A 16,231-nucleotide genomic window follows, 5' to 3' on the forward strand; every position below is an offset into this window, starting at 1 on the left:
CAACAGATGTCTGGAATCACAATTGGGTTATAGGTAGAGGCTTATGGGATATTGAGGAGGAGGATAGAAAAAGCCTAGACTGCATTGAACAGACTGTTAGTAGAAAAGCAGATGCTAAGAACTCTGCTAATGAGGGTTCAGAAGGAAATGAGGAGCATGGAAAGGAAAATCTATATCATCCTAAAGAACATGTAAGTCACCCTAGACAGAATTTTGGTAGAAATATAGATGTTAAAGCTTCTTGTTGCTTATGGTTAAATGTGAGGGAAAAGAGATAAATTGAAAGAGGGACTATAAAGCATAATGAAACCAGGACTTCATGATTTTGGAAATTCTTAGCCTATCGAGATTGCAAAAGATTCTAAAACTAGGGAATTCACTGTGAGGAAAGCAATGAATTCTTCTCTTATAGAGAAAACCAGTGGTGTGGCTTGAGAACATTTTCTACTGCCTCTGAAGGATTAAAAGGTCAGAAAATTCAGTCTCAGAGAAAGCTCTTTGAAGATGAGGTTTGTGACTCATTGACCCCTTCAGCCATATTGGTAGATGCCAAAAATAGAGATGAAATTATTTTGTAAAAATCTGTGGAGCAGCCTGTTGTCCAGTGGAGTGAATTCCCATGACTTACGCAGGAGATCCACAAGGGACTTGAGAATTCCATACCAGAAGACACACTGCCAGTTCGGACTGGGAGAGACAGAACATGATATGAAGGAAGGCTGTTAGACTCCCCCAAAGTAAGAAACAGGCTGATAAACTATTCAGCTGCAGACACATGATGCTTTTTATCAAGAGCAAAGAAGAAGTTGAGGATGAAGCAGTGAGCCCAGAGGGTAGATCTGCAAGCTCACAGGGCTGAGTTTCATATCACAGAGGTTTATTTCCTGTCCTTAAAATCCAATATTGCTTGCCCAGTAGGATATCAACATTTCATAGGACAAGCAACTCATGTTTTGCTTTCATTTTCTCCCATTTAGAATGATAGTGTCAGTAACTGGTGTTTTATCCTGTCCCACTATTGTTTCTTGAAAGCAGATAACTTGTTACCTAATTTCATAGGTCCACAGCAGGAGAGAAATTTTGCCCCTGGAAGGATCATACCCAGACTGCCACTGATACCTGAAAAATTATTTGGATGACATAATTTGGGACTTCTGAGCTGATGATATTTAGATGAGATTTTGAACTATGAGTTGATAGTGTGATGGTTCAGGACTTTTGGGAATGTTGGAATGCATTGAATGCATTTTCCATGTGCAATGTATGCGAGTGTTTTGGGTACAGAGAGCAGAATGTAGTAGTAAAATAATGTTTCCTCAAAGATGTCCATGTCTTAATTCTTGGAAACAGTGAATATGCTACCTACATGGGAAAGGGTCTTTGCCGATGTGATTAATGTAAGGATCTTGAGATGGGGAGATTACCTGGATTATCCCGGTGGGCCTGATATAATTACAAGAGTCCTTCTATCAGAAAGAAGAGTAAGAGAAGGAAATGTGATGATGGAAGGAAAAGTCAGAATGATGTGATTGCCAGCTGGAAGGAGGCCGTGAGGCAAGGAGCGCAGGCAGCCACTAAAAGCTGGAAAAGGCAAGAAAAGAGATTGTCCTCTTGGGCTTCCAGAAGGAATGCAGGGCTGCTCACACCTTGCTTTTATCTCAGTGAGACTCTTTTTGGACTTCTGATCTCCAGAGTTACAAGATAATAAGTTTGTGTTGTTTTAAGTCACTGAATTTATTGTAATTTTTTTCTTTTCTTTCTTTCTTTCTTTTTTTTTGCAGGGGAAGATTTGCCCTAAGCTAACATTTGTTGCCAATCTTCCTCCTTTTTTTTCCTTTTTCCCCCCCTAAAGCCCCAGTACATAAGTATGTATAGTTGTAAGTTCTTCTGGTTCTTCTGTGTGAGCCATTGCCGTAGCATGGCTACTGACAAATGAGGGGTGTGGTTGTGAACCCGGGCCACTGAAGTGGAGTGAAACAAACTTTAAATGCTAGACCATTAGGGCAGGCTTGAGTTTACAGTAAATTTTTATAGTGGCTATAAAAAACTAATACAGTCATCATGGGTGGTCAGAAGAATTCCAGGAGGCACTGGAGGAGGTTGTTGAAGCCTCCACAGTAAAGGCAACTTTGAGTGGCACTAACGGCAGTGCTTATTGTAGTGCAAATTGGACAGATTATAGAACTTTTTGTTATTTGGGGACCTATTCAAAGTGGGCTGATTTCCGAGTAATAAGCATAAGTAGACTTATGTAAACAAGAACTTTGTTGTCTTCAGAATGCAAAAAGGCCTAAAAATGTTGGACTTGTTGAAATATTGTGGTGTTGTCAGTGAATAGTCGTTTCTTGACAGTGTCATGGATAGAGGGGCCTTAGACTGACCACATAATTCCCAGGAATATAACTCAGGTACTGGCCTTGAGCTGTGTTGGGGCAATGGCACATCCCTTTGTGTGAGTCCTTTGTGAATGTTTCCATATCTTGAATGAGTGTGGCAAATGAATCTCCTTGGAGGAAGAAGTCCTCACTGTAATGTCATCCCTGTGCTTCTGGAGAAAGCTGGATATGGTTAAGAGCTTGCTGACAAAGTTTGTTGCCACTGGTAGGGCTGTTGAAGGCCTCCAAGTGTAACCAGTTAAAGGAGTATTCTGTGTCTTCCAAGGTGAAAGCAGCTACAGGTGAGGAGAGCCTGTTGAAACAGTTACTGAACAGAACATAGTAGCCAAATCTATGATGTAAAGTATTTGCCAGTAAATACTTGGATGGAGTGAGTAATTTCACTAAGATTGGGTATAGGAACTTTCATGTGTGGGATCTTGCATTAATCTTTCCCCAGTCCTTTCACACAGTTTGGTTACATGCCCCGACAGATGAAGACACACATACATTAAGAGAGTATGAAAGGTTTGTTACTCAAATAATAAGGCTTTTTTGGTAAGAGCAGGACAGACTCCCAGCAAATTTGAAAAATCCCTTTGTAGAACAAAGAGGGATGTCTAGTTTGAGCTTTCCTTGTGGATCAGTTGTTGGGACGGCGTGAGGTTTCCCCCTCATTGGCCTGCCTTGTATGGTTTGAAACTCCCATTAGGGCCACAGGAGGGAGCACGGGAACTTTCTTAACAGCTTGTTCAGATGAGGCACAGAAGAGAGAGTGGGAGACAGGGCTTGAAATCTGGCAGCAGTCAAACATCAACAACAGACAGACTTTCTATCACACGTGGATGATGGAGGCGAAGCCAAGTTGGTAAGTAGAGGTGCAGAGAACTCCTGTTTCATTAAGCCATTGAGTACGTTTCACTGAATCACAAAAGTGATTTGGATGTTTCACTTTAAAAAATGAGAATGAATCTTTCTGAAACAGAAAGAGCAGAGGCTCTGGAATCAAAGAGACTTGTGTTTAAATACAAACTGTACCATTTCCTATGGGTGCAACCTTCACAAATTATCTTCAACTCAGTTACCTTTGTTTCTCATCTATGAAGTGAGACAAATAGCTATACCTTTAGTAAAAACTTCAAATGGAAACTTCCATCACTTTAAATTGAAAAGCTTCCTGAATCTTTGTAAAATTCTCAATCCATGTTTTCAGTGTACAAGATCGAATGAATGAGAAAGCAACAAAACCACAAAAACACAAAAGTTCAAAAAGCAAACATTCAAATAAATATAAAATTATTGGAACAAAAAGATGTTGCTATCATTATGCTAATGTCAATCCATGTTGTATGATATTTTTAACTTTTTTAAACATTTGTGTTTTCTTAGGTTTTAAAGAGGAAGAAAAATCATATCAAGCTATCACTTGGCTTCCACCTGAAGATTATAACAAAGAATTTAAGAAATATTTTGATTTCTTTCTGAAAGAAGCTTTGGCTGGCAGGTAATTTTCACTTATTATTAGAACCAAAAAGTTACTATTTTAGTGATACAAGCGAATGGATGGAGTGCGTGTGCTTAGACTGAGGATATGAGAAAGGGATGGCAGGTTGGTTGCATGGCTGAATGGTTTCCTGGATGGATGAATGGATGGATGGATAGTGGAATAGATGAGTAGATGTTTGGAAAAACAATTATTTCTCAACAAATCATCCAGTCCAGTCATTGGAGATTCTTTCTTAATCTGTACTATCCCTCTTCCACTGTAAGCATGAATATATTTCTGTAGAAACTTGCAAGTGTTCTTTGTGGGAACTCCTTGCAATATTTCACTTACCATCTTTGTCTATAATCTCCACAACACAGAAGCTTAGGCACCTCAGCATCTCATTGTTGATAGGGAAATGAGAGTCACCTTTTGCCACTTATTTTTTCTCATTTTTCACACATATATTCATTACTGAAGGAAAGACTTATGAATATTGATTTTGTAGTCCTTGAACATTTGGCCATGTGAAGTCCTCTTAAAAAGCAGTTAATCTCATACAATATAAGAGATGAAGGTAATTCCCTTTGCTTCATCTTGAATGAAAAAGCACACACAATTCCTTAAATGTGGGCATAAAAGTGGAAAGACGGAAATCCTAGTATATCTTGGTTAATTACAATGGCTTTACCCCTTCCTTCTACCTTGAAAATTCTACTTACTAGTCGAGGTCCTGCTCAGACACGACTTTTCCCTAAAGCCTTCTTTCCTCACTCAGATTGGAAGATCCCAGGCCCTCCAGTACGGGTCTGATCAGACCTGCTTATCTGACCCTTAGTGTATATCATCTTGAATTGTTCATTATATATTTTAAGCATATGCTTTGTGTCTTCTCCCCTAATTTAACATTTTTGACGACAGGTAAAGGTAACTCTGCATGTTTGAAACGTTTTCCATTCATCAGCTAAATTTTATAAGTGACTAATGAACTACATTCTAGAAATTTTTTAGAGCATTACTAAAACTATCTAAAATATTTGGCAACCATTCCTTTATTATGTGAAACTTTAAAAATACCCAGCAGAGGATGATTTCAGCCAGTCAGTGCTATTGTGTGTTGTGAAGTTGATCCTAAAGATCAGGTAGAGATTTGCATATTGCTAAGGAGTGCTTTGCTTACGGGCCTTCTCTATCTGGGGTGTGATACTGCAGTGGTGCACAATTACAGGTGTGCCAGGTATTGATTCTTTTGGTCCTCCATGCAGCCGGCAGACCCCTGATGTCTTGAGCGCTTGCACCTGTTACCTCTGGTACCTTAAAATGCAGACAGACATCCTCATCTATTTCCCCACATGTTGTACAAACAGGAAACAGGATCATATTCTATACAGGCAGTGATGGGGAAGAATTGCAAGAAGATAGGTCCCTGGAATAATTCCACACTCAGAGAATAATTACGTCAGTAAGCTTTGCCACTATCTTCTCTGGATACCTCAGCTTTTATTTATTTATTTTTTTTTAATTTATTTTTTTCCTTTTTCTTCCCAAAGCCCCCTAGTACATAGTTGTATATTCTGCATTGTGGGTCCTTCTAGCCTTGGCATGTGGGACGCTGCCTCAGCGTTGTCTGATGAGCAGTGCCATGTCCGCGCCCAGGACTCGAACCAATGAAACACTGGGCCGCCTGTAGGATAGCGTGTGAACTCAACCACTCGGCCATGGGGCCAGCCCCACCTCAGCCTTTATTGAAGTGGTAATGTTAATAATGTGTTTCAAAACCAGGCCTTTTTTTTTTTTTTTTTTGCGTTGCTTAACCCATGGACACAGAAATGTAAAATTCCTGTTTTTAGTTGAAATTTTCAGTTCTAATATGATCACAGAGTCCCTTGAGTCAGGTGACGTGTCTTCTCCTGAATACACAGAGACTTTTTTTAAAAGCCTATCTATAAGTCAATATTTTGGGCACTGTGTCATCAAGTAACTTCCACAGTTTGGCTGAGTAAACAAGAAAATCACTAATGTAAAGTCAGTACGTAAGTGAAAGTTAAGGAGAACATGCCAGTATTTACCAAGTAGAAAGAGATCTGTGAGGTCTAGTGTAGTCACAGAAGGCTCCCAGAGCAGAAGACCCAACAGTGGCAATTCAATTTCAACTGTGACCAGGGATTTCAAGAATTGAGTTCAAAGATAAATTTTCTGATCAACTGGCTTAGAGAGTGCTTGAGATTTGGATCAGAGAGGAGAAGGGAGGGGAGGAAGGAAACGCTCTCAGGACCAGAATATCTTCCAGCCTGCCTGAGAAGAGGCTATTAATGGACAATGATGGAAGAGGATGCTGCTGTTATGTGTGGTCTTGCCCACCTGCGAAAAATCTTTATAGCCCAAGATTCTTTTCTTTATTGTGAAATCAACTCCTCCAACAAACATTTATCATTGATTTTCTTTCTCTCAGAGACACATTTGAAAACTTTTTAAAGTATATGGAACTACAGGGACTTCAGTGCAGTCATTTGCTAAAGAGAAATGATATCATGGACTCTTTAGAGAATGAGAACTTTGACCTGTTATTTGTTGACGCATTTGGCTTGTGTTCTCCCCTGGTTGCTGAGAAGCTTGGGAAGCCATTTGTGTCTGTTCTTCCCACCACGTTTGGCTATATGGACTTTGGACTACCAAGCCCCCTCTCTTATGTGCCAGTATTCAATTCCTTGCTATCCGACCGCATGGGCTTCTGGGGCCGAGTGAAGAACTTCTTGATGTTTTTTGATTTCTCTGTGAAGCAATGGCAAACCCACTCTACATTTGACAACATCATCAAGGAGCATTTTCCTGAAGGCTCTAGGCCAGTTTTGTCTCATCTTCTAAAGAAAGCAGAGTTGTGGTTTGTTAACACTGACTTTGCCTTTGATTTTGCTCAGCCTCTGCTTCCCAACACTGTGTATGTTGGAGGCTTAATGGCCAAACCTGTTAAAGCAGTACCACAGGTAAGTAAAACCTTAGCTCTCAATAAGGGCTTCGTGCAGGGGTCATCTGTGCAGAGCTGGTGGTGCCCCTGCCAGTGAGATCCTGGGAGTGAAGGAGGGTGAAGCAAGTGAGGCTCCTAGGGCACACTTTTTAAGTAAGTACTCATTTTGAGCTTCATGTAAGTACAGTGATAGGACTGCCAGAACCCTGAGATTCAGGACTTCCTTAAATGGTACCCCCAGGGTCCTCTCTTGCCTCACCCTCTTTCTTGTTCTAATGGAATAAGCCTTTTAATAAGTTTATATTTTTACTTGCGTTGTGTATGATCATATGTCAGGTAAGTACGCAGTAAGCATCCATCACACGTCAAGTGCAAGAATAGTTAAGGAGATGAGTTACTCACAGTAAAACAAACAACACTGTGAGACAGAATGTCACCAAGGCAGGACTGCATGGGTCTGACTGCAGGCATCATCTTCAGTATTCCCGGCCTGTAGAGCCCTGGTTCCTAGCTCTATATAGGCCTCCTGATTTGGTTGATCTGGGGTCTGTCCTGGGTGTTGTAAGTTGTAAACATGCCTAGTTGTTTTGAATGCATAGACTCGGAACTACTTCTAGAAGTTTTCAAAATGGGGAGGAGCTGAGATTATTTGGCTGGCTGCTGCCTGTCAGCACTGGGTTGCCATTTTATTGAATTTATCTTATATTTGTATACTCCCACCTGGAGGGAACCAAGATGGTTGACATTTTAAAAATGAGAGACAGGCTCAGACGGTGTATGTGACTCTCCCACTGCCTTTATTTCAGAGCCGAGAGGAGCCCTGATTTGGCCTGGGCCTTCCAGGCACCGAATGTGTCTACCCTTCCTCTGCTGACCTTGCACTGAGTGAGCAGGAAGAGTTGAGGAATGATCCCTGGTCTAGACGTGCTCACAGGAAGAGTTGGAGAATGATTCATAGGCTAGATGGGCTGTGAGTTGGTAGCAGAACTTTTAAGAATGAGCTGGGAGGGAAGACATTTCAGGTGGAGAGAACTGGGAGCCCAAGTGTAGAGGTAGAAGTGAAATGGCCATGACTGTGCATTCACTGCGTGACTCTGTCTAGACCATAGAGTGGAAAAATCAATTGCACAAATATAACCAGGCCAGATTGCAGGAAGGCTTCCACAGGAGGGGGACTCAGGACTTGGCTGGGGGAGGGAATTGTTAAGCAGGAGCATAATGGGAGTAAGGGTTGCAATCACTGTCAGATAATAGAGGCTTTTTCAAAAAAATTTCTTCTCTGGGGGCCGGCCTCGTGGCACAGTGGTTAAGTTGACATGTTCCACTTCCGTGGCCTCGGCTTCGCCAGTTCAGATCCCAGGTGCAGACCTATGCACCACTTGGCAAGTCATGATGTGACAGGCATCCCACATATAAAGTAGAGGAAGATGCTCATGGATGCTAGCTCAGGGCCAGTCTTCCTCAGAAAAAAAAGGATTGACAGCAGATGTTAGCTCAGGGCTAATCTTCCTCAAATAAAATTTTTTGTTTTCTGAATTTTCCAATCTCTATATAAGGGTCTTATGTTACTTTTGTAATTATAAAAGGCTCTTTTAAAGTGGTCCTTTGAACTGGTAAATCAGACATTGTTGTGCTGGATGGAATCAGCCGAATAGGGTGAAGCTCTGAGAGTTGAGAAGGAGCTACTGTGGTCCGGAATGAGTCAGGATCCTAAGAGATTTTGAAAGTAAGAATTGACAAAATTATGTTAAAGCCAAGATTGCAACATGAGGTCACAACTCTCCTTAAGAACTGCCTGGAGTACTTTAAAAATAAGGTGCCCAGGTCTGGAGTTGGGACTGGGCATTGCCACTTTTTAAAAAGTCTTCCCATGTGGATATAATTTGCAGTCATGTGGGTGAACCACTGAGGTAGGAGATGAACTACAAAGATCAGTGACTGAGAATATCATGGAATATCAGAGCAAAGCCCATGCCATGGTGCATTGGGTGTGGGTGGCCAGTTGCCTTCCTTATTCTGCCTCCACTTCCTATGCCAGCTTCTCCCCTCTAGCCGCCAGAAGTCCCACCATCCTCTCCTGGGCCCTGATCCCCACTGGAATTCCTCCTTGCACTAGCACCTCTGTTCTCACTGTGGAAAACTCCCAAGTGACTGTGTTTCCACGGACCCAAAATGAGTAGAGAATCTGGAATAGCGTGGATAGTAGGATCAGGTTTTCAAAGAGGAAAGATGCTCCATCAACACAATGGGCATGAGCACAATGTAGAGGGTGCTGAGCTGTTCCAGCCATTTGACGATTGTTTCAGGACAGTGAGCTCTGGGAGTGACAGAAAGGTGTGTTCAGTAAATAGCTGACTTTCATTTTATGGATGTCCTGGCTTTTATGACAACTTTGTTCACCTCCTTTCCATTCTTATCTCTCTCTAGGAATTTGAGAATTTCATTGCCAAGTTTGGAGACTCTGGTTTTGTGCTTGTGGCCCTGGGCTCCTTGATCAGCAATTATTCATCCCATGAACTTCTCAAAGAAATGAACAGTGCCTTTGCTCATCTCCCTCAAGGGGTCATATGGAGGTGTAAGCCTTCTCATTGGCCCAAAGACATCAGTTTGGCAGCAAATGTGAAAATTGTGGACTGGCTTCCTCAGAGTGACCTTCTGGGTGAGGACTACTCAAATCTGCTTCTCTCTTTGTATTTACATGCATCTAGGGCTCATCAGGTTTCTGACTTGTAGTTGGGCAAACCCATCAGCATGAGAAGGAGCCACTGATAGCTAAAGGTAATTCTCCAGAGGGCAGGAATAGAGTGGCCAGTTGGAGTCCTTGGAAAAGCAGGCTATTCTTCCAATAAGATTGGATACACAAACAGCCATCTCCTTTTCATTCTTTTCTATCCCAGGAATGATATCAGCAGCCACCATAGTCACATTGACCTACTGCATTTGGTCTTGAACAAGGTCACCCCAACACGATAGAAAATAACCTGTGTACTCTGAGAGAGTATACCAGAAACACGTTGCCACTGTATTTAGTGTCTTCATCTGCACCTGTTTATCCACTTGTCTTTATACATATAAAATATATATATGTATACACACACATACACAGGCACACAAATACATCCTCCTTAGCTACAAAGTGTGAATGACTCATGCCTTTACAACTTTGATGCCTTCAGTGTCTTTGGAATGTCAAAATACCTGAGCATCAAGCTGAGCAACCTCATAGCCAGTTATTAGGTCAATTGAGTCTCCAGTACCAGAGAGCTCCCTCACTCCCCACCAGGTTTACTCTGGGCCTAGTGATGCTTCTTAGAGACTCCTCACTGCCATAGACACTGGTGTATCAGAGGTTTTAAACCATGGTTATGACTCAAAATCATCTGAGGAATTTAAGAAACCGATTCCTGGTTCCACTTCTGCAAAAGTATTTCTCTAACTTTGGGGTGGGGCACGTGGTTCTCATTTCAAAGAGAGACAAGGAGATTCTGATGTACATCCCAGTTGAGTGGCACAGGTTGAGATGGATTCTTCACTATGAACAATCATTTTACTTAGCTCTAAATAAGGGTGGGATGGAAACACTGAAACTGGAAATATCAAGGTATAGAGTCCAGTCTGTTTTCAAGGGTTTTCTCCTTTATTTGAGGAGACACACATACTATGTAAGTTTTATGAATGCCACATGGGTTCTGAAGTCAGTAAGTGTGTCAGGAATTCAGGGAAGAAGGAAATTAGTTGGCAGGTGAGAAAAGATTGCTCACAACAAAGAATGAGACAGAGACAGAGAGAGACACAAAGAGAAAACATAGATGAAATAAGCAAAGAAAGGCACTGGGATGATAGAGAGAAGGATGGATGGATGGGTGGAAGGATGGATGGATGGATTGATAGAGACATATGCCTTGCTTAGCACTATTCTCTACAGATTTCCCTTAGGTCTCATTCTTAGCTGGGTTCTACCTGTGTCAAGGTGTCTCTGTACACAGACAATGTTTCTAATCCTGTATGTTGGAACATCCACCTTGAATGTGTCCCAAGAAAACTCTTCTTTACAATGGCTCCAACACACTGAGAATCCATTGTCATTTTCTTTTGCCCTTTCTGCTTTACCTGGTATTCTGAAACTTTTCATCCTGAAATGTTATGTTCTCTTTCTTATTTGCAACAGCTCACCCTCGCATCCGTCTCTTTGTCACCCATGGTGGGCTAAATAGCATCATGGAGGCCATCCAACATGGTGTGCCCATGGTGGGGATTCCTCTCTTTGGAGACCAGCCTGAAAACCTGTTCCGAATAGAAGCCAAAAAGTTTGGTGTTTCTATCCAGGTAAAGCAGATCAAGGCTGAAACACTGGCTCTGAAGATGAAGCAAGTCATAGAAGACAAGAGGTATGTGGCTCTCTGGGCTTGTGGCCACATAGGCTGAATGAAGACATCAAACATGAAGGGTATCATGTGGGTCTTTTTGCGATAAAACCTGAAACTTCGAGGATATGAAATAATATGTGTGTGATGCTAACAGCTGACCTGTCTCCTCTATGAGCAAGACTAGGCAATTTAGGTAAATGCTGAGGAGAATTTTGTACTTAATGGATTGTGAGGAAATCAAACTACTTACACAGGTTCTCTTTGAGAGGTCTTATATTTCGGGGTACTTTTAGTAGAATTCCAACTGAGTAAGAGGTTGCCTTCCTGTACCCAATATGCTATACTACTCCCTACCTCAGGACCTTGGTGTGTCCTGTTGCCTAGAACACACCTTCCTTTCTCTTCACAGGGATGACTCCTTCATCACATTTGGGTCTCATCTCCAAAGCTGCCTCTTCAGAGAGAGAGGCCATCGTTTTTTGTCAGTCTTATCTAGACTCCTCTCCTACCCACTCCAATCATAATTCATTATTTTCTTCTTAACACTTCTCAGGACCTATATTATTCCATTTCTATAGATTTTAATTTATTATCTGTCCCCCACACTAGAAAGTAGAGAGTAAGCCCCCCAGGACAGCAGTAGGTCTCGTTTTTCATGATGTTCCCAGGGCCTAGCATAGGGCCTGCCACAAAGTGAGTCTGAAGGAATTTCTGTTAAGTGAGTTGCTAACAGGGCCATCGATGTCTTAGGTTACTTAACATGCAGCAGCAGGATCTCATATGAAGAGAAAAAAATATATATTTTTTTCCTATAACTAAGAAGGACTGAGTAACCTGGAGTTCAAGGGCACAAACCTGAATCAGACCTCAAGGCCTAACATACTACCTTGCATGTAGGAGCCCCATAAGTAGTCCTTGTGAGATGGCTGAAAAACAGCCACATAGGTTATGACTTTTAGCCCTAGAAAAGGTGTTAAGCTCCAAGAGTCAGAAAACTCAGAAATTTTACATCTATTTGGTATCTTATGTGTTGCAAATTGTTCAATCCCTGAAAAATGGGTTTGTAACTTTCATTCAATTTTCAAAGACCTAGACCCAAAATGGACATGAACCACTGGCTCCTGTGAAGGAGTCATCTTGCCTGGAATGGTCCCCAGGCATCATACATTAGGGCCGGCTTCATAACTTGTGGGGCCTGATGTAACATGGAAACGTACAGCCCTTATTATAAAGTTCTAACATTTCAAGAAGGTGATAGTAGAGAATTGAATCAAGCACAGGACCAGGCTAAGTGTGGGGCCATGTGCAAATATGCAGGCTGCAGCCCATGGAGCTAGTGCTGGTCAACAGGATGCTGTGAAGGGGCCGGAAAGTGCAGGTGTCCTCCTGGGACACAGTCTTCAGAATCATATCTGTCACCTAGGCCAGACACCAGCACAAAGTAGGTGCCCAATATATGTATATAATAATTACATTGTATTTATTTTCTTTTTCTGGATTTTAATGGTTTGGATGGTTCAATTATTTCTGCCAATTTTTTTTTAACCTTTTTTAAATTGAGGTAACTGGTTTATAACATTATATGAATTTCAGGCATGCATCATTATATTTCAGTTTCTGTGTAGACTACATCATGTTCACCACCCAAAGACTAATTACCATCCATCACTGTACACATGTGCCCTATCCCCTCTTTCAGACTCTTCCCTCCCCACTTCCCCTCTGGTAACCACCAATTTAATCCCTGTATCTATGTGTTTGTTTGTTGTTTTTATCTTCTACTTACGAGTGAAATCATACAATATTTGACTTTCTCTATTTGACTTATTTCGCTTAGCATAATACCTTCAAGTTCCATCCATGTTGTTGCAACTGTCAAGATTTCATACTTTTTTAGCTGAGAAGTATTCCACTGTGTATTTATACCACGTCTTCTTTATTCGCTCATCTATTGATGGACTCCTAGGTTGTTTCCAAGTCTTGGCTATTGTAAATAATGGTTGAATGAACATAGCGGTGCATATATATTTATGCCTTCATATTTCCCTATTCTTTGAATGAATACCCAGCAGTGGAATAGCTGGATCACATGGTAGTTTTAGTCTTAATTTTTTAAGGCATCTCCATACTGTTTTCTGTAGTGGCTGCACAAGTTTGCATTCCCTCCAGCAGTATATGAGGGTTCTCTTTTCTCCACATCTTCTCCGACACTTATTTCTTGACTTGCTAATTATAGCTATTCTGATGGATGTGAGGTGATATCTCATTATAGTTTTTATTTTAATTTCCCTAAAAATTAGTGATGTTAAACATCTTATCATGTGCCTTTTGGCCATCTGTATATGGTCTTTGGAAAAAGATCCATTGCCTATTTTTTAATTGGGTTATTTGTTTCTTTGTTGTTGAGTTGCATGAGTTCCTTATGTATTTTGGATATTAACTGCTCATCAGATATATGGTTTGCAAATATCTTCTCCCAATTGTTAGGTTGTCTTTTTGTTTTATTGATGGCTTCCTTTGTTGTACAGAAGTTTTTTAGTTTGATGTAGCCTCATTTGTTTATTTTTTCTTTTGTTTCCCTTGCCTGGTGAGATATGATATTTGAAAAGATGCTAAGAGTGATGTTGAGCATACTGCCTATGTTTTCTTCTAGAATTTATATGGCTTCAGGTCTTACACCCAAGTCTTTAATTCATTTTGAGTTAATTTTTGTGTATCATGTAAGATAATGGTCTAGTTTCATTCTTTTGCATGTGGCTGCCCAATTTTCCCAACACCATTTATTGAAATGACTATAGTTTCTCCATTGTATGATCTTGGCTCCCTTTTGAAAAGTTTACTGTCCGTAGATGTATGGGTTTATTTCTGGGCTCTCAATTCTCTTCCATTATCTGTTTGCCTGTTTTTCTGCCAGTACCCTGCTGTTTTGATTACTATGGCTTTGTAGCATATTTTGAAATCAGGGAGTGTGATAACTCCAGCTTTGTTCTTTTTTTCTCAGCATTCTGTTGGCTATTCAGGGTCTTTTGTTGTTCCACATAAATTTTAGGATTCTTTTATTTATTGTGAAAAATTTTGTTGGGACTTTGATATGAATTGCACTGACTCTGTAGCTTGCTTTAGAAAGTATGGACATTTTAACTAAGTTAATTCTTCCAATCCATGAACATGAAATATCTTTCCATTTTTTTGTGTCTTCTTCTACTTCTTTCTACAATGTTTTATAGTTTTCTGTATACAGGTCTTTCGCATCTTTGGTTAAATTTACTCCTGGGAATTTTATTCTTTTTGTTGCAATTGAATATGGGATTTTATTCTTAACTACTCTTTCTGCTACTTTGTTGCTAGTGTGTAGAAATGCAACTGATTTTTGTATGTTGATTTTATATCTTGCAGCTTTACTGTATTCATTCATTATTTATAATAGTTGTTTTGGTATATTATTTAGGATTTTTTATATATAAAATCATGTCATCTGCAAATAGTGACCGTTTTGCTTCTTCCATTCCAGTTTGGATCCCTTTCACTACTTTTTCTTGCCTGATTTCTCTGGCTAGGACTTCTAACACTACATTAAATAAGAGTGGTGAAAGTAGGCATCCTTGTCTGGTTCCTGTTCTTAATGGGATAGTTTTCAGTTTTTCACTTTGAGTATGATATTGGCTGTGGGTTTGCCATGTATGGCCTTTATTATGTTGAGGTGCTTTCCATCTATACCCATTTTATTCAGAGTTTTTTAAATCATAAATGGAGGCTCTATTTTGTTATATGCTTTCTCTGCATCTATTGAGATGATCATGTGACTTTTATTCTTCATTTTGTTGATGTGGTGTAACACAATGATTAATTTGTTAATGTTGAACTATTCCTGCATCCTTGGAATACGTCCCACTTCATCGTGGTGTATGATTTTTTTTAACATATTGTTGCATTCAATTTACTAGTATTTTGTTGAGTATTCTTGCACCTATGTTCATCAATGATATTGGCCTGTAATTTTCTTTTTTGTATTGTACTTGTCTGGTTTTGGTATCAGGGTAATTGGTTTCATAGAATGTTTTAGGAAGCCTCTCCTCCTATTTGACTTTTTGGAAGAGTTTTAGAAGGATAAGTACTAAGTCTTTTTTTTATTGAGTTCATAATAATTTACATCAATGTGAGATTTCATTTGTACATGATTTCTTGTCTGTCACCACATAAGTGCTCCCTTTCACCCCCTATGCCGCCCCCACCACCCTTCCCCTGGTAACCAGTGAACTGCTTTCTTTGTCCAAGTACTTGTTTATATTCCACATATGACTGAAATCATCTGGTGTTTGTCTTTCTCAGACTGGCTTATTTCACTTAGCATAATTCCCTCTAGATCCTTCCATGTTATTGCAAATGGGATGAATTTGTATTTTTTTCTGGCTGAGCAGTATCGCATTGTATATATATACACCACATCTTCTTTATCCAATCATCAGTCGATGGGAGCTTGGTTTGCTCCCATGTCTTGGCTATTGTGAATAGTGCTGCTACGAATATACGGGTGCATATGTTCCTTTGGATTGTTGATTTCAAATTGTTTGGGTAGATACCCAGTAGTGGTATAGCTGGGTCATAAGGTAGTTCTAGTTTTAGTTTTTTGAGGAATCTCCATACTGTTTTCCATAGTGGCTGCACCAGTTTGCCTTCCCACCAGCAGTGTGTGAGTGTTCCCTTCTCTCCACACTCTCTCCAACATTTGTTACTTTTAGTCTTAGTGATTATAGCCATTTTAACAGGAGTAAGGTGGTATCTTAGTGTAGTTTTGATTTGCATTTCCCTGATGATTAGTGATGTTGAACGTCTTTTCATGTGTTTATTGGCCATCTGTATATCTTCTTTGGAAAAATGTCTATCTCCTCTGCCCACTTTTTGATCAGATTGTTTGCTTTCTTATTGTTCAGTTGTGTGAGTTCCTTATATATTACGGAGATTAACCCCTTGTCAGATATATTATTTGCAAATATTTTCTCCCAATTGGTGGGTTGTCTCTTTGTTTTGATCCTGATTT

General features: G+C 40.3%; 1 protein-coding gene across 3 annotated transcripts in view; it reads left to right on the plus strand.

Annotated features, from left to right (window-relative positions):
- Positions 1-16,231, plus strand: part of LOC103545445 (UDP-glucuronosyltransferase 3A1-like) — a 28,462-nt gene that overhangs the window by 4,788 nt on the left and 7,443 nt on the right. For 2 of the 3 annotated variants that reach the window (XM_008512102.2, XM_070587022.1), the window contains exons 3-6: positions 3,765-3,879; positions 6,314-6,845; positions 9,254-9,485; positions 10,995-11,214. In XM_008512102.2, coding sequence (XP_008510324.2) covers positions 3,765-3,879; positions 6,314-6,845; positions 9,254-9,485; positions 10,995-11,214 — 1,099 coding nt within the window. Of the gene's footprint in view, positions 1-3,087; positions 3,244-3,764; positions 3,880-6,313; positions 6,846-9,253; positions 9,486-10,994; positions 11,215-16,231 lie in introns of those variants that run through there. The other variant, XM_070587023.1, reaches the window with a different exon arrangement.

This window comes from Equus przewalskii, chromosome 20 (assembly GCF_037783145.1).
Source record: "Equus przewalskii isolate Varuska chromosome 20, EquPr2, whole genome shotgun sequence".
Classification (NCBI taxonomy): Eukaryota; Metazoa; Chordata; class Mammalia; order Perissodactyla; family Equidae; genus Equus; species Equus przewalskii.